The sequence below is a fragment of the Aedes albopictus genome, chromosome 2 (assembly GCF_035046485.1).
Source record: "Aedes albopictus strain Foshan chromosome 2, AalbF5, whole genome shotgun sequence".
In the NCBI taxonomy this organism is placed as follows: Eukaryota; Metazoa; Arthropoda; class Insecta; order Diptera; family Culicidae; genus Aedes; species Aedes albopictus.
In genome coordinates, this window is record NC_085137.1 from 423,944,009 (window position 1) to 423,962,715 (window position 18,707).

Sequence of the window (18,707 nt, forward strand, 5' to 3'; positions counted from 1 at the left end):
CAGTTGAGAATTTCTGAACTATCAGTTCAGCATTTTTTTTTCGGAAGCAATATATATATAGATAAATAAATCAGTGAATAACAAAAGTAATCACTATAAAATTGCCTGAGGAAATTGCAAAATAACTGAAAAAGAAATTGCTGAAATAATTTCAGAGGAATAGCTATTGAAATTATAGAAATCCAAAGAAACTGCTCATTAAAAACCACCACAGAAATTTTCAAAAAAAAAACAAAAACAACCATGCCGACCTAAAAGAAAGGACCATACTATGGTCTAGCAAATACGGAGTCGTGAATCCGAATCCCACCAGAATGCGAATTTTTTCACAAATTCATCTCTCAAATTTTCAATTAGCAACATTCGGTGCCTTCTAATCAATTAGTTTTTCTCGTTCATTTCTATAGGATTTCACTAGGGCATAGGTTCCCAAACTTTCAGGTCGCGCGACCCCCTTTTGCCAGCAGACGTAGTTTTCGCGACCCCCCATAGTAATTCCCTCATTTGTTGTCTGTTACAGTAAAATACTTTACTGTCCCTCGCGACCCCCTGGATGAAGGCCGGCGACCCCCCTGAGGGGTCGCGACCCACAGTTTGGGAAACCATGCACTAGGGAGATGTCTAGTAATACCTCCTAGGATTTCTCTGGAAATTCCAACTATTCTCGAAATTCGTTAAGGAATTCCTACAGCGATTTTTGTTGGGATTCCTTCAGCTGAGGAGTTCCATAAGTAATGCCATGATTAATTTCTAGAGTAATCCATGATTGAAAACTCTAGAAGAATTCTTGGATGGGACTTTAGAAAAATCCATGAAAAAATCAAAGGCATTTCTGGAAGTATCCTAGGAAAACTTCCTAAAAGTATCCCAGCAAGAATGCCTGGAGAAATCCCTAGAAGGATTCCTACAGGCATCACAGTAAGAAATTCTGGAGGAGACCTGCACACTAAGATTCAGATGTTCCAGCTCAGTAATTTTTTCACTGAGTTCAGTTTTTTTTCTATCTAGTAAAAAAAAAAAAAAAAAAGTTTTCAACAGCAGATTTATCTCGGTACACTCGGTAATCGTATTTACCGTTCACCAGTAACTATATTTACCGGGCATCAGTAACTTTTGACAGTTTATTAGCTGAGCTCGGTAACTCATTTACAGAATATCCGCAAAATAAACAACCGAGCGTACCGAGTTAACTCTGCTGTTTAGAACTCAGTAAAAAGATGGGGAAAATACCGAGCTGATCTTAGTGTGTAGGAGGCATGACTGAAACATTAGAAGCAGCAGGAATCGTTTATGGAATCCCAGGAGGAGTTCCTGGATGAAAGTCAAAAGGAGGTCCTGGGGGAATTTAATGAGAAATATTTGGAGAAATCCCAGGAAAAACCCCTATAGGATTTCCAGGATGAAATACCGAAGGTACTTCTGCAAAGCTCCTAGGAAGATTTCCTTGAATAATCCCAGCAAGTTTTTTTTAAGGAATCCCTGGAGAAATTCTTAGAGAAATTGTATTATTGTAAGAATTTCTGGAGGAGTCCTAGGAGGAATTGCTGGAATAATTACAGCAGAAATAGCTTGAAAAATCCAGCTTAAATTCATAGAGGAAGGCCACGAGGAGTTCCAGGGGAAAATCCACGAGAAAACTATGAGAGAATCCTTATCCTTTTATCTTGGATAAATATTCCTAGAAGAATCACCGGAGAGCTTCTGAAGAAATCACAGGAAATTCTCAGGAGGTATTCTTAGAAGGGGTCTGGGATGCATCATTGTAGAAATCTCAGCAGAAACCGGTAGAGGTATTCTGGAAGAATATGTAAATAAGGCCCTAAAAAAATCGCAGGAGGAATTTCTGAAGGAATTTCAGGAAGATTTCCCGGAAGAATTCCAGCCATTATGCTAGGATTAATTCATATGAGAATCACTAGAAGAATTTCTGGACATATCATAGGAAGAACTTCCGGAGGAATTGCTGGAAGAACCGCAGATGGAGTTGTTTGATGTATTCTTGGAGGAAGACCAAAAGCAGTTTCCAAAGGAATTCCTTGAGGAATTTCAGGAGGAATCTTTGGATAAAATCTTTAGAAGAATTCCTGGATGAGTCCATGGAGAAATCCCTGGTAGAACAACCAAAAGAATTTCTGCAAGAATTCCAAGAAGATTACCTGGTGAGATCCCATTGATTGATTGATTTGTCTTTATTAAAGAGACTTTCAGCCCTTGGCTGGTTCGTCTCTCGAACTGAGATCCCAGCAAAAAGGCCAGGAGAAAGCTCTAGAAGAATCCGTAGCATAATTTCTGAAGTACCACAGCTAGAATCTCTGGAGGAGGAATAGCTGGAAGAACCCCATGAATTGCTCGAGGAATCCCAGCTAGAATATTTGGAGGAATCCTAGAATTCCGGGAGGTATAATAGAATAATTTTTAGAGAAATCCTTGAATCAGGAATGTAAGGGTATGCTATGAGAAGTTCCTCTAACAAATGCCTGGAGGAATACCTACAGTTCTTCTTGAAATAATCGGTAGAAATATACTGGAGGAATCCTTAATGGAATCGCAGGAGGAATTTCTGAAGGAATCACAGGAGGAATGCCAGGAGAAGTATTTCTGAACATGTTCTGAAGGGAATTGCCTGAAGAATTCCAGCTAGAATTCATGAAGGAAGGCCAATGGAAGTTCTTGGAGAAATCCCCTGTGAAATTTCTAGAGGATAAACCCTTGAAGAAATCTCTGGAAGAGTCACCGAAGGAATTTTTGGATAAATCCCAGGGAGATTTTTCGAAAGAATTTCCAGAAGAACATCTTTAGTGGAATTCCTGAAGGTACCAGAGTAAGACTTTTTGGGGAAGTTCTAAGAGGAATTGCTGGAAGAATCTCAGCAGGGGTTGCTTGAGAAATCCTAGCCACAATTCCCGGAAGAAGGCCAATATAACCTCCATGAGAAATTTCTGGAAGAATCTCTGAATAAAATCTCTGAAGGAAATCCTGGATGAATCACCGGAGAAGTTGCTGGATCAATATCCGCAGAAATTTCTTGTGTGTAGAATCCCATCAGGAAGCAGAATCCTAAGGGAAGTTTATTGAAGAAATATCGGGCGGAATCCATAAAGAAGGCCTAGAGAACTCACTGTATGTATAAATAGATAGAGGTGTTTTTGGACGAATCCTTGGAGAAGCCTGTTCATTGTACTTACCGATATCCAAAACGCCAAAATGTACAACAGGTATATAAGTTATTCCAGGTGTGATAAGGTTTTGTTCAAATGTACCATTAATAAATATTGGAATTATCGTGTGAAGTTTTAAATTTTAGGTGCCTGTCAAGGAAAAATTCTAGGGGGTGCCAAATTTGTTCTAGGGGGTGCCAGGCACCCCTGGAACCCCCCCTAGCTACGCCAATGGTGGCTGGTTGGTTGGTTGTAGGCAATGATAATTTGGCGTATCCAGTAATTTGTCGGCAAAAGACGTATTAAAGAAACTGGAAAAAGGATTCGGTTTATTATTTTGCGGCACCATGTTGGTCTTCGAATTCGATTTCGAATTCCATTCCATGCGTTGGAAAGACCGTCACATATTACAATTTAATGATCCAAACCCGACATTTTGTTCGAGAAAATTGAGCATTTTTCATAATTTTTGGAGTGAAAGACTCATTTTCAAAAAGTATTAAGTACTATTTTTTCATGCTCTCAAGCTGATTTCACACATTAACAACTGTACTATGTATGACGTAAAAGGAGAATTTGAAAAATATGGTTACATACTTTGGCAAAAGCTCAAACTTTTCCAGAATTTCACGTACCTCAACATATATAATCCCTTCATACCTGTGAGAAGTCCTTCAAGAATTATTCCAGACATTTTCTTGGGAAACCCATTTATCTGAAGTTCGCTTAAAATTCATCCAGAAATAAATGATTCTTCGATATATCCTTCCATGGATTCCTTCCAAAATTGTTCCATGGATTTCTTTAGAAAATACTTCATAATTTGCTACAGAAATTCTCCAGAGTTCCATGAGATTCTCAAAAAAAATGCTCTATAGGTTCTTTTAGAAGACAAATCTTAAATTTCTTTTAAAAATTAATCATCCACGTATTCCCTAAAAAATATCCAGCATTGGATATCTTTCTGAAATTACTTCAGGAGCTCATTCCTAAAATCTTGCAAGGAACTGTTCCAGGGAATGTTTAATACATTTCAGATTTGCCTTCATGATTTTTTTTTCAGAAATTTCAGAAATTTAGGAAGAATTCTATGGATTTCCTCTAAAAATTTCAAAAATTCTTCTAGAGTTTACTTTTTTCTGAATTTTCTCTTGAAGTTTTATATTTCTTTATATTTGAGATTTTCTCTGCATTCATATTTTATTTTGAAGAGTGTTTCAGAAATTCATTCGGCAGCGTTTTATTTTTCTAATAATATTTCTTCGGGAACTCCTGGCGAAACTCCTCCAGAGATTTCGGGATTTTTTTTAAGGATTTCATTGAAAATATTCGCAGGAATATCTCCAGGATTTGTTTTAATTACTTCATTCAGAAAATCTAGCAAAAATTCCTCCCGAGATTCTTGCATTGTTACTTTTAGAGATTTTAGCAGAAATTTCTTCACTGACTCTGCAGAAGTTTGTATAGATTCAGGAGTTTCAGTCCTCCTTATATATCCTCAGAAATTCCTCCAGCATTTCCTCCGAAGACCTCTAAGAATTTTCCTACGGATTCAAAAATTTCTCAATATTTCAATTTTTCAATAGATTTTCCCAATTCTCCTAGGATTTTTTAAAGAAAATCCTCCAAGCAGTGCTGCAAAAGGCATTTCGTCATATCTAAATTCAACCACCTACAGCTCCTTTTAGAAGCTGAACCTGAGAATATAGTATATGAAAAACTTGTGCGGGTAGACCAACTCTGCAAGAAACTTACGGAGAAACCGCTATTTTTCGAATATTTGAGGTAAATGTCACGGACTATCTCCTAAAAATGCCAATGATATTCACGGTGAATATCATTTGACATTTTTCACAGGTACCTTAAATATTCGAAAAATATCGGTTCTTCCGTCACTTTCTTGCAGAACTGATCTGGCCGCACAAGTTTTTCATATACTATATTCCCTGGTTCAGCTTCTAAAATGAGCTGTAGGTGGTTGAATTTAGATATGCCGAAATGAAATTTTCAGCACTGTCTCCAAGTACTCTATTGAAGGATATCTTGAACTCTTCTAAACTTTCTTAATATTTTCATTCTTTAAGTTTCACCGAGCGTTTCCCGAAAAGTTTTGTGCATTCCTTTAAAAATATAATTATTTTTTTTACAGTAATTACACTGTAAAGATTTCTTCAAAAATTCCTTTATAATTTTTATTAATATTCCTACATGAATTCCTTCTGAAATTTCTCCAGGATTTTTTCAGAATTATCTCCAGAAACCTTCCACAACTCGCGTGGTTGGCAACCACCGCCAGCAGCACGCTAATGCTGAAAACAAAAAGTGAAATTTCTTCAACGTGTTGTACAAAGTACAACAACGCGATCACTCAAGGGTTAAGAAATTTCAGAAGGGATTTCTTCGAAAGTTCCATGATTTTTTTTTTGTTCATAAAATTAGGGATTCCAGCTAAATATCCTACAAAGGTTCTTTTTGGAGATGCTCCTGCGGTTCCGTCAGAATTATTTCCTAGAACTCCTTCAAAGTTATCTCCAGAGAATTTTCAGCAAATTCCTGAAATCTCACAAAATAATTCTGGAGGAATTCTTAAGAATTTTCTGAACCCATGAACTGAATCCCTCAGTAGAAGTTACTAAAAATGCCAAAAAATCCTTAAAAATTGTTAAGCAATCCCTGAAAGAATGCTTGGAGATACCTCAAGGGAAATGCTTTGAAGAATTTCTTACACAATTTCTCAAGATATGAGTGAGTAGCTTGCTGGTTTTCAGAACCCATAATCCTAGAGTAAATCTTTATAGAATCACTTAATTAATTTCTTAAGGGAAATATTTTTTATGGAATCTCTAAAGCAATACTAGGGAGAACTCGAGAACGTTCTGCACTTCTCCTGGTTCACACTGGTATTTCTAGTTATATTTTTTGGAAATTTATGGGGAACTTTGAACGAATTCCTGAAAAAAAAACTGAAGTCATCCATAGAGGAATTCCTGCAAGAATCTCTGAGAGAATCTGCGAATAAATCTCTGGAAGATTTTCTGCTAGAATTTCTAGATGACCTCCTACAAGAAACTAAAGAGAAATATTTGCTGGATTGGCATTTTTTTTACTAATATTTTGGGTAACATCAAGAACAATTCCATGGGAAGCCCGTTGAGAAATTTCAAAAAGAATTTCGTAGGAAAATTAAAGAATTCATGAAAAGATATTCTTAAGGCAAATTGCTGTAGGAAATTTCAACATAATTCTTGAGAGTATTCCTTTAGAAATTTCTTAAGGAAAGCATTTACTAATTGCTGAAGCCGTCTCTGAAAGAAGATTGAGAATTGTGTAAAAATATCTGCAAGAATTCTTGAATGCCTGAAGAAACCCGAACACTAGAAATTCAGAAATAAAAATCCTAAAGGCACAAGGACAATAGACCTGTCCACATTTTCATATATGTATATTCTTTCTGAAGTTTACCCCTATATTTTGATCGGTATCCTGAAAGAAGTCGATGGCCAAAATGTCAGCCAAATGAAACAAAAGAGGTGCATCAAACAAATGTTGTGTTGTTCGAGTATTATTTTAAATCTATGTAAAGTTTAAGTTAAATGTAGCTGAAATTCTATAAAATTTAAATGCTGAAGAATCTTGGTACGTTAGTAAGGAAGTTGTTACGTTTAAAAAAATAATTGTTACGTTTGTAAAATAGTTTTAAGAATTTTTCATGAATTGCATTCTCCAATTCATGGAAAATTCTTCGATTGTTGCATGGAGTGTGTTACGTTTGTAAATTGTTGTGAACATTTCGTCAGTTCATTTTGTATGTTATACTGTGGATTGTAATCTATCCCGACTTGAATTCGCATTTGTAGCGCTCCAGTCATTCGGGCAGTGATCCAGTATAAAATACGCAAGCCGTCCCCTGACACGGACATCAAACGACATACGGTCTTGTATAGTTGCCAAAATCAGGATGCCCCGTTAGGATTAGAAATTCCTAGACCAAATTCAAGTAATATAAACGATCAACGCTGCGAACAAAAAGGCAATCCGCCAGATGAAATACGATTACAGGATTGACTGATGGACCAAAACCAATAATAACACCTCGTCATCCTGGGATTGGACTTTATCATCTATTTAGATAAATGGGCACAATTTATGTTATGTTTTGCATGTTTGTGTTTTGTGCATTTGTAATGTTCCATCTTTCTTTTCATATCCCATCAGTTCCAAAATGTGGGACTCGATACGGAAAATAAAATGAGCAATTGCAGGGTTTTAATTCATCTGTAACATTGGCGTGGGGCGTTGTACATTTATAAGGTTCCAATGTAATATTTGTTAAAATCTATTGACGAAATCAAAGGAAATTTTGCATGGTAATATTTGTAAGTCTTTTCAATATATTTAGTGGCGTATCCAGTGTAAGTTTCTGGCGTCAAAGTAATTGTATTTATTTGATTAAATTTCCTGGAACATTTTGTGGCGTATCCAGTTGAATTGTCTGGCGATTTTTTTTTCTGGAAACGTTTTTGGCATTCTAGTTGAAAAATTTTGTTAGGGGGGGGGTTGCCCCGGCTTGTCTCCGCTAATGTTTCCCAGTCTCAGACAGAAAAGTGGCATTTTCTACTCTTCAGTTTTCCAATTGAACAATTCACACATAGTGAACATGAAACGTCAAAGCATAAAACCAAACGTGTTCGGCTTTGATGTATGACCTGTAATCAAAAATCTTCTTATGAAGTGTAATGAACTGCAGAGAGCTTGGTGGCGGAGGAACAGTTGGACGACACTGCATCAACGCTCCGGCCATCCTTTTGCACCATTAACCATTGAGCTGCATCGACTACTGGTCGAAGAACAAAAGTTAATTGAATTGCCAAGATTTAGTGCTCGACGTGGTTTATCAGCATTTTCCCGCTGCTCCATTGAGCTCGAACGATGGAAAAGCTCATTATCGATGCTCTGTGTCAGCATCTAACAAGGAGAGCTCAACTTCACTGCGAAGCAATTTTCCACACTTGGAAGCTCGACCACATCATCGTCATTCTGCTACATATAATTAATAACTGAACTTTCCGGGAAACTTTATGCCATTAATAAAAACAAAACTCTTCATCGACATCATAAACATGTATCGAATAGTTGGGTTGAAAAATATCCGGCTGGCTCAGAAAATGCCCAGCTGTGGTGGTTAACCGGCAACCCAGTCTTTCCGCAACTATTCCATCCCGTTCATGGTATAGGTAGCGAGCGGAGGAACACGAACCGATTACTGGCTGGTGGACGACCCACCCGGGCTGTGGGTACAACTTCCATGTTCGCAGTCCATTTTACGTGGATCGGAAATTTTTCCAACCGAACCGACGACCGCACATCGGGCAACTTTCCTGTTCCTGGAAATTGTGGCAAAAGTCGAAATTATATACGTTCAGGTAGCAACCCGGTGGATCAGTGTTTCTCAAATTAAGGGTGGCGATCCACTGATGGCCCACATAACCAAAGCGATAAACGAGTATTCGGGAAGACCAAACTGACGATGTCCAAGATCGATTCTCGGTCGGTACTACAGCTTTTCGTAATGGTTTTGTCTTTGACTAGCTTCGTGTTTCCAACACGATATAGAGTTCGAGAACCCCTGCAAAGAACCCATCGTGCCCATGTAGATTGTGAGTTCTGGAACTTCCTTTCTCCGGATGACGATGACGACGACGATGTCGAAAGGTAGCAAGCGCGGAGTAAAACTTTTGCTGGTGCATTTTCATGCTTCCTGATATGAGTTGTGTGTTTTTTCTCGGGTTGGATAAACAAGGAGACCATTCGACATTTTTAAGCGCGCGCGTAGGATTATGTCGGTGTGTTTGGAAGGGTGTGTAATTTTAATTAAAACAAAGTTGATTTATCGTGAAACTCGCTAAACGGATGATGCATTGGTTGTGGTGCGAACTGCATCGTGCTATATTTGCAATAACTTTGAGATTGAATTTTCATTATGATTAATCTTTCACGCATTGGATACATTCTATTTTATATAAATTTAATAATTACAGCATCAGCTATTGACATAAATTATATTTAAACTTATTGCCCGGCAAACACACTGCACAATGGTCCGAGGGCCGTATTTATCTGTAAAATATATTTAGTGTTAGTTAAATGCTGCCTTCGGGCAAGTTTCTTCATGAACTTTGATATTTTTTTCCAATATGTAATTTGAAATTGGGGTGGACCAAATAGTTCTCAAAATCACAATGTCAACGTTTTATTGTTTCCATGTAGAGCAATAATATGTTCTACAAAGGGGAAAAACACTGAATTGTTAACAATTTTGTCGAAGAAATCATTTTGATATCATATACAGTTTCAGAGATATTGTTTAAGAAAAAGGAAAATTAGGGTGACACCCGAAAAAAGGGTTTCTTTTGTTAACTTTTTATGCATTGATATCTCACAAAAAAAATGTATCATGCAGTTTTTGTGCATCTAAAATGCAACATTTGTTTCCAAAAGCAGCAAAGTTCTTGTTCAAAAGTTAAAAAGTTTATGCAATTCAGTATCATAATTTCTATTTCATATAACTCATTTTGGTATCATAATAACTAATTTTTCCGAACTTGTTCATTATGCAACTAAAATAAGTTGCATAATGAAAAATAACTGTATAATGTTCATAATGCAACTCATTTGATTTGTATTATGAATATTATGCAACTCAAATGAGTTGTATAATAAAAAAAATCATTGCATAACATTTTGTATGCAACTCGTTGCAAAATTCGATTTTTGTTTTCAGCTTTCTTCGTATTTATCCAACACAGCAAGCCTCGTTGGATAAATCAGGCCAAACATGTCTAAAGGTCCAATCTGCAGAAGAGAGGCTGGTTTCTCTCTCTTTCGTTAATATCTCAGCTATTTATTTGTATTTTGATTGCCTCCCTGATTTGAACGATGGTAAAAAACAATCGCCTTGTGATTTGTACTGCAAAAATAGTTGAAGAGTGTACCATTATATTGCAATAATTGAAAGAGAAAGTAAACAAAGAGAGCCTCTCAAATGCAGATAGGACCTATTGAAATGTTTGGCCTGAAATGTACGACTCGTGCTGAAAAAATCAGCTTTTTGAAACTCGTTACATAAATAACTAGTAAAAGTTATTCGTGGTTTTCTCATAAAAATGACTTATTTTAGACACTACATATTTCATAATGGCGTGTGTCGTTTTCAAATCTTCCAAGTATTGTTCAAAAGATCTTTTTTTTATATTTCAGTGGTAGAAATACGAAATCTGTCTTTCGTTGAAAGCGATAACATAAAATTTGAAAATATTTTTTTTTTATAGAAAAGGACCATGAGTACGAAAATATAAAGGGATACGAGTTTATCGTCTTCGTCAAAAATGTGCAATACAGTAATTTTAAAAAGTGTACAAAGTAATCCAAAAAATTAACCAATCAAAACAATTGTTAGAAACCTTTTTTGTAAGGAACTTTAGTTACTTCGATTTTCTTCCAATATGTTTTGATTAGTTGATTTTTTCGGAATACTTCATTCTGAACAACGTGCGCAAACTAAAGGCATAAATGTTCATGCTAAAATTTTCCACAACCATTTGGGAATCGGAAAAACCAACGTTGGCATCCATATAGGATGGTTCATCATGTGATAGATAAACCGAACATACTCCTCTGGTGATTGGTTCAGAGACGAATGTAGCAAATATAGCGTGGTTGACAAGTGCACATACTCGAGGCATGGCGATCCATTTTTACTTAAAGTAGCAAATACGAGTTCACGTAGCCTGGTTAGAAATTCCAATTATGAAATTGAAATTCTTAGACTAAAGTCACTTGAACTGTCAAGTTCTAATCAAATAAACATGACTTAACGTCAAAATTGGAAGTCAATGGTATAGCTCCAAAAAAAAAATAAACTAAATATAGGCCTTCAATATCTGAAAAGTTTTTCGCGCTCTAGTCCAGAACAAAGACAATAAGGCGAGACTCTTATAAGATCACTGGTCGGGGGGCGCAATAGGAATCCGCTTAATAGGAGACTAAGAGCTTATGGGATTTCGGCATTTTGGGGGTGTGGCCTTTTATCTTGGGTGTGTTAAGAGTTAGCGCAATACTTTCTTCGGCAAAGTTTTAGGGCTTGATAAGATCTACCATTTAGAACTTTGGTTCATATGATTAGTTGAGTGAGGGAGCTCCCGAAAAAGTCGCGGGAGAAATCACTGAAAGAATCCTAGGCAAAGGAAATCGGTGAAGAATTAATTGAGAAAATACGATATAAATCTCTGGGGGAACGAATTCGTCAGGAATACTTGAAGCAATGCCTGAAAGGAATCCCGTGAAAAATTAGTGAAAAAATATGAAGTTATCTCGAAAAGAACAATAATCTCAAGAAGAACCCAAGAATAAAATTCCTGAAAGAATCTTTAAAATAATCGCTAATGCAAACATGAGAAGAATCAATGAAAGGATCTCGAGAAGAATTTTTGAAGAAATTCTGGAACGAATTCGCTATCCCTAGAGAAATCCCCGAAGGGACCACCGAAGCAGCCTCTGAAGAAATGCCAGTGGAAACTCTTAATGGAAATCCGGGAAAAATCAATGAAAGCATACCGTGATTTTTTTTTAAGAATCCTCTGCCAGCATTCTGAAAAAATCCCAATGTGAATCCTTGAATAAAATTTCGGAACAATTCCAGAAAAAAATCAATGAATTTGAATCTGAGTCGGCCAAAGCCAAAGAAAAGTATCTCAACAATTTCCGGAAGAAACTCAGGAAGAATCCAAGAGGCATTTCTGATACAACCACGGAAATTATCCCCAAAAATATTCAGAAAAAAATCCTTAAATAATCGCGGGAGGAAGCAATGAAATAATTCCGGCAGAAATTACTGAAAGAATTTCACAAATAATTCCTGGAGGACTCCTTGACTGAATTTGGGAAAATTCCTGAAGGAGTCTTAGGAGAATCCCCAAAATAAACCTGGAAGGATAATTGAATGAATCCCAGGTTAAATCACTAAAGGAATCACGGATAAAAATGCTGAAATAAATCCATAACGTAATCTCGGGAAAAATCAAAGAAGAAATTCCAGGATAAACACATTGAATAAATCCCGGGGGAAATAAATCGAGGAATGCGCGAAGGAATCTCGGGAGCTCTAAAGGAATTCCCGGAATAATCCTTGAAAGAGTCTCTAAATGATTCATGGAAGTGATACAAAAAAAAAAGAAACACGGTACAAATAAATTACAAGAGGACTTTTGGGAGCAATCTCAGAAGAAAACTCAGGAAGAATCCATGAGGAATCCTTAATGGAATCTGTAGAATATGTCATGGAAGAACCTGAAAATAACCCCAGAGTCTCTGATGCAGTCTCGGGAACAATCCGTGGAATAACCCGGAAGAAATCCCGAAAATAATTCCGAAATCTTTTCCGGGGAAGATCGTTGAAAAAATCGCGGAAAAAATGCTGTAAGAAATCCCTGGAAGTATTAGAAAAGATATCTCCAAAGGAATCCCGTGGGAAAACAGTGAAGGAATTTCGGATCTACTTCTCGCTCCAACCCACCAGAAGCTCGCTGTGGTAAATAGCTTCATTGACCGAGATCGCAATTTGAGCACCACCCGGACTACAGAACAGCAGGATCAGCTGATTTACCAAAACCTCCACAACAACTTGATTTCTTGGGTTTTCGGTTTGCAGTCTGAAATAATTTGCGTTGACTGATTTCAGATCATCGCCGACGTTTCGGTCCAGGTATGGGACCTTCTTCAGGGCTCGATACAAAAATCAACCAGTCACAGAACTTTTTTGAAAGCAAAAAATGTCGCGTTGAAAAGGGTCACGCTGTCTGCTACACTTCTGGGCCATCCGTTATGATTTGGTCCAGAAAATCCCCTTCTAGCACGAAGAAATACCTGCCGGGAAGAACCACTTCTTTAAATTTGATTACTAAATGATTCTTGGACTCATATGGGAGAACAAAAAATGTTTACAAAATTCTTACAAATTCTTAACACGGGGAATTTGAATGCAAATCACTACCACACAGACAATTGTTGTTTGTTTCTTTATTGCCAGGGATTTTAACCTTTTATGGGTCATAAATCCCGTACACAGACAATTGGATTGGCCAATACTATCATCAACCGACTATTACGCCAACCTCGACGGATCGAAAATGCAGACAAGCCAACTGTCGATCAATCATATAATTTTTTTTTAATTTTGCACGAAAGAGTATCTTTTTCTGAGCCTCTATGACTTTATTCGGATTTTTAGAACTTCATTTTAATAACTAAAATGAATTTCAAAGCGATTTTTTGAAATCACTTTTTGACAGCTGGGCAACTGCTTGATACGTCCAGTACAAAATCCGACGAGGGATGAATCAGCAAATCGCTATGACTATCACACCGAGTACCTGGGATCGAATCCCACTTCAGACAAACTCGCAAAATGTGGGCTCTTCCTTCGTAAGGGAAGAAAATCGAGGGTCCCGAGATGAACTAGCCTAGAGCTAAAAATCCCGATAGTAAAGATTAAAAAAAAAAAATAAATCGCTCCCATACAAACTTCAAATTGTATGAATGTCACAACGTAATCTACCAAGAATACACAGAGCATGATATCAAAATTTTTATCGAGGACGCCTTGTTTTGTTGTACATCTGGCCATTACTAGTGAAGTTATTGAAAATGTACACACATTATTCATGGTTTCCCGGAAATTCCGCCAAACATTCTCCTTCAATTTTTCAAACAACTTTATTTTTACTACAAATGCGAAAAACTGATAAGGTATTCCTCCGAATGTTTTGGCAATGTTCCTAGGGATTTCTGCATTATTTCTTCAAAGAAGGTTTTATTTAGGAATTCCTATAATAATATATCAAAAATTTCCTCGGCAATTTCGTTAAGAATTTCGCGCCACTTTCTTAAAATAAATCTTCCAAATGTTAAATTGTTTCAAAATACCTTTATCTATCCTTCTCAGTTTCCATGAAAATTATTATAAAAAAATATTTAGAGACTCTTCTGGCAATATTATTTCTCTGTCAAATTCTTTAATTTTTTTCCAAAAATTTCTTTAAAAATTCTTTTGTGGATTGCTCTAGTAAATTTCCAGGAACTCTTTTGGCAATCCTTTTGAGGTTTTCTTCAGCTACTTGCACATAAATTCCTCTAATTCAGGAATCTGCTAAGCAATAGCTTCAAATACTCCACCTAGTGTTTTTTGTAAGATTTTTCCAAAACAGCTCTAAAACATTCTACAGCATTTTGTATGATTTTCTTCGACAAGTGCTCTAGTAAATTTTCTCAAGATTTCCTTTGGAAATTCTTTCAGCAATACTTTCATAAGTTGACCAACAATTATTTTAGAAACAGTTCCCTCCAGAACTTCTTCGACAGTTGCTGGTCTTGGAATTTCTCCATGAATCTCTTCAGGTATTCATTCGAGGATTTATCCAGAAACGTCTCTGGAAATTCCTGCAAAACATCCTTTGACGAGTTATCAAGAAATTCCTTTACCAATTGCTAGGTTTCTTTAGGAATTATTCTTCTATTTTTTTATAGCTTTCTCCTAAAATCTCCCAAGATTAAAAAAATCTCCATAAATATTTTGAATTAAAAAATATGTCCATAAGTTCGCCATTAACTTAGAAATTTTCTAGGAGGTTCCTTCGGGAAGTCCTTCGGAACTTCATTTAATATTTTTTCGATTCCAACGTATTTTTTAGGAAATTTTCTCGGCGTTCCATATTGGATTTTTTTCCACGAAGGATTCTGCAACAGCTGGATTTCATAGGTTCAGGTATCTGAGCATGCTTTTTCATCAGGCATTGTCCACAACGTTCGACGACACAAACAAACACTACTCCAAACGACAGTCTACTTTCCAGAAAAATAAATCCCACACCCACGCGACAAAACAACCTGCTCAACTTCATTTCGTTCACTGCTTGTTGTGTACTCACCTATCACGTGCAGCTCGTAGGACAGCGACATTTTCGGCTCGGTGTTGATCTGGCACTCGTACACGCCCGAGTCGCGCACCTGGGGATACTTGATCTGTAACGTCCAATTAATGGAGTTTTCCGGCCGTATCACCTGCGCGTGTGGGAGATAAATGGGAAAAAATAAATCACCACTCTCGCCATAGTGACGGATTCGAGACGGGCGATGTAGTCGGGTGGGAAGGGAAAATGTGGACGACCGTTCGGTTGGGCGAAGGTAGGTGAAGTTAATTAAAAGTTTTATTGGAAAAAAATGCAGACGAGAAAGAGGCAGGCCTCGTATGCTATACCGATTGTCACGGTCACATACAGGCACAATTCAGGAGAACGAGGATTCCCTGCCAGGTGGTAAATAAGATATTTGTTCTTGGAACTATCCTTAAGAGAGAACGTACCTGAAATCGTTGGTCTGATGTGTAGGTTGAAGAGCCAGTCGTGAGGATATGCAGATCTCGTTTCCTAATCCAGGCCACCTGAAAAGATAGCAAGTGATTGAAGAATTAATATTGGAAGGTTTTTGCATAATTGTCGTTGCAACTTTGTTGTTATTACAAAACATTTTGGAAAATCATGTCAAAACAAAAAACTAAAAAATGTAGTTTGTAGAATATAAAAGTCAGAAGATACATATAAGGTAGATGGAAGAAGACTGAAAACCCATCGGTTCCGGGATTTAATCAAGCTCCACATAGCAAATCCAAACACACATCTCAATCAATTGCTCGTCAATCCATCATCGTTTCAAATTGACTGTGAAGCGACAAAGGCTTGGGAGACAACATCAATCCATGTCTTTCCTGTACTTTACGCCGTTATTGCTCTTTTCCGTCACAGCGGTAAAGGATTCCACTTTCAGCCAGATATGCCCAGAGACTTTCCGTCGGATGCCATCATCACTGCCGTGGCTCACACGGCTAGCTACAGGAGATTTCCTCTAGTAGTCGGCCTGGTAAAATCCATGTTGAGTGATTATTCGCTTAGGGCCAAACGACATCGTAAGCCCATGGATTGCCGGCCGCACGCTGCTGTGTAAGGCCGAATTAGTCGAAAAGGCTCGGCATCTGCTTTGATTGCGCTGCGCTGTGTTTGTCGTAGCATGTCACTCAGTCGCCTCGGTGCCATGTATCGAGATGATGGAAATGATATTGCATCTTCCAGGAAAATTGTATTTTCCGATGTGTCGGTTGCTGCAGTTGCTTCTGAGACCGAGGAAAGCACTTGTGGACTAGGTACTTGCCGGTGATGACAATGAGTTTCAACCGGATTTTGCACTTCGTTGGTGCCTCGAGGGCATACAGTTGATGCTACAGTAAGTGCAACATATGACATTGCCATTTATCGAAAGATGCACGAGAGATATGTTATGTTGAGCTTGAAAAAACATGAACTATACGACGAATAATATTGATCTAGTGAAATGTGATGACATTATCAGATTAAATATAGTTCCTATAGTCTTCAACCTTTGAAGGGTTAAAATTATTTTAAAGTTTGGGCGAGGGGAAGTTTTTGCTCGAGCCGAGCTATAATTTTATTCATTGAACTTTCGTTCAATTCACGGAAATCAAAAATGTTTTGTTTATTAGATCATTGAGAGCACAACCTATTACACGCAGAAAAATAAATTGTAAACACAATTAAATTCTAGTTCAATTCAACCGATTTTTCAGTTTACTATAGCGACAAACTGATTTCTAGTTTAAACTGAACTGTTCTATTGTTTGATAATACAAATATTTTCATTTGTCGAAATTTTTGACAATTTGCTAAAACAAACAGAGATATGGTATTTTCAACATGAAATAATGGATTGATTCAAACGACTGCACTTTTGCCACTAACAAACCCGGAATGTGATTGTGTTGGTGACGGCAGCAACTGCGGCAGCTCGGAAATCTATTTTTAGACCGTCGGTAAGCGGATGGGGAAGAGAACGACTAAAAAAAATACAAAAAAGGCGAAACCGATCAGCTTTTTGTGGATGCTGTCGTGAGTACCTGCGCGTTATCCATCACAGCCAAAGCTGCACTTGGAAGTTGACGTGATGGATTTGCTACACCTTCTTCGTTGTGGCGATGTTGGGGTAAGCATTTTATAAATGTGTGAGTGCTTTCGGGCCATGTTTATGGTTTTTATTTTGTTGAAACAAATGAAGTTTTTGACATTATATGAAATGATGGTAATCGGTTGTTTTTATCGATAAACTCTAAATAAAAACAATTAAATATAACTTTTGAATAAGTAAATTCTCAGTTTGAAAATCAACCATGCATTTTATTGTTTTAAACAAGCGTCATTTTTCTGCGTGTAGCTTGTGGTATTCCTTCAGATAATAATTCTGGGATTGTTTGAAAAGGTCCTTCTAAAATTCAACAAAGAGTTTTTTTCTGGGATATTCAAAGACTGTTTCGTGTTAGTTTTTTAAGAGTTGCTTTTGAGATATTTTCGGCAAACTGTAAATTTAGAATACCTCATTAACATTCTTCTCGCTTTTTTTTCAAGAAATTCCTTCTAAGAACCCTGAAGAAGTTCCTTCTGAAATTTCTCCTGAAGATCCTTCAGGAATTTCTTCAGTAGTACTGAGTTCTGGTAAGCTCAAAATTTAAGAAGGAACCATAGGAAGAACAACTCGAACTTTCTAAACATGTCAGCGACACCATCTGGAGGAATCCCACAAGGAATTCTCAAACAAAAAAACTGTAAGATATCTATGGGATATTTCAGAAGACAATCCAGTGCAAACCCCAAGTAGGTCTTCTGGAGGAATCGCAGAATAAACTATTGAAGATATCCTGGAAAAACAACTAAATGTGCAATATTCTAATATAGTCCCAGAAAACCGCTGGGACAAATTCTTGAAGATTCTCAGAAGAATATGCTGGAAGAACCCCACAATAAATGTTTGGAGAAATCTCTGCTCAGGAGCACCAAGGGATACTTCCTATTGAATCACATTACAAACATCATGCTGACATAGTGTACGGTTAGGCTCAAAAAATGATCCTAACGCAAAAGAAGGATTAATAAATTTCCCGGGATAATCATGTGGCGAAGATTCCGGAATGTGGCCAATAATGTGACAAAAGATGCTAAAAAAAAGTCTTCATAGACTTTGCTTTGTCAATTTATGAAGATTGACATGTGTCGCAAGGCTGGTACAAAAACTTATCATTTCGCACAAGAAACCTCGGAACCATCGGAAGATTGTGAAATATGACCAATCTGACAAAAAATGCTCAGATTTCTATTCTATTCTATTCTAGTGCCTGCACAGTCAGTATTGAAAAGCATTCTGGAAACAAAAAATTGATTCGGTTGAAAATCAACCAACATCTGGACAATTTCCACAAAATTGGTCATAACGGAGAAAAACCACATCTTGATAATTTTACAGAATATAGTTTATAAAATTAACTTTTAAAATATATTGTTTGGGATTTTTTCCGAACTTCGAAAATAGTTTTTCCAACTTTTCCAACCGATTTTCCTCAACAGTGGTGGAAAACAATTTTCATTTTGCATTTTTTTT

General features: G+C 37.0%; 1 protein-coding gene across 2 annotated transcripts in view; it reads right to left on the reverse strand.

Moving 5' to 3' along the window:
- The window catches only part of LOC109426679 (zwei Ig domain protein zig-8-like), a 362,720-nt gene that overhangs the window by 113,409 nt on the left and 230,604 nt on the right, over positions 1-18,707 (reverse strand). For both annotated transcript variants that reach the window (XM_029869687.2, XM_062853565.1), the window contains exons 5-6: positions 15,574-15,651; positions 15,140-15,272 (exon numbers count right to left, since the gene is read on the reverse strand). In XM_029869687.2, coding sequence (XP_029725547.1) covers positions 15,140-15,272; positions 15,574-15,651 — 211 coding nt within the window. The remainder of the gene's footprint in view (positions 1-15,139; positions 15,273-15,573; positions 15,652-18,707) is intronic.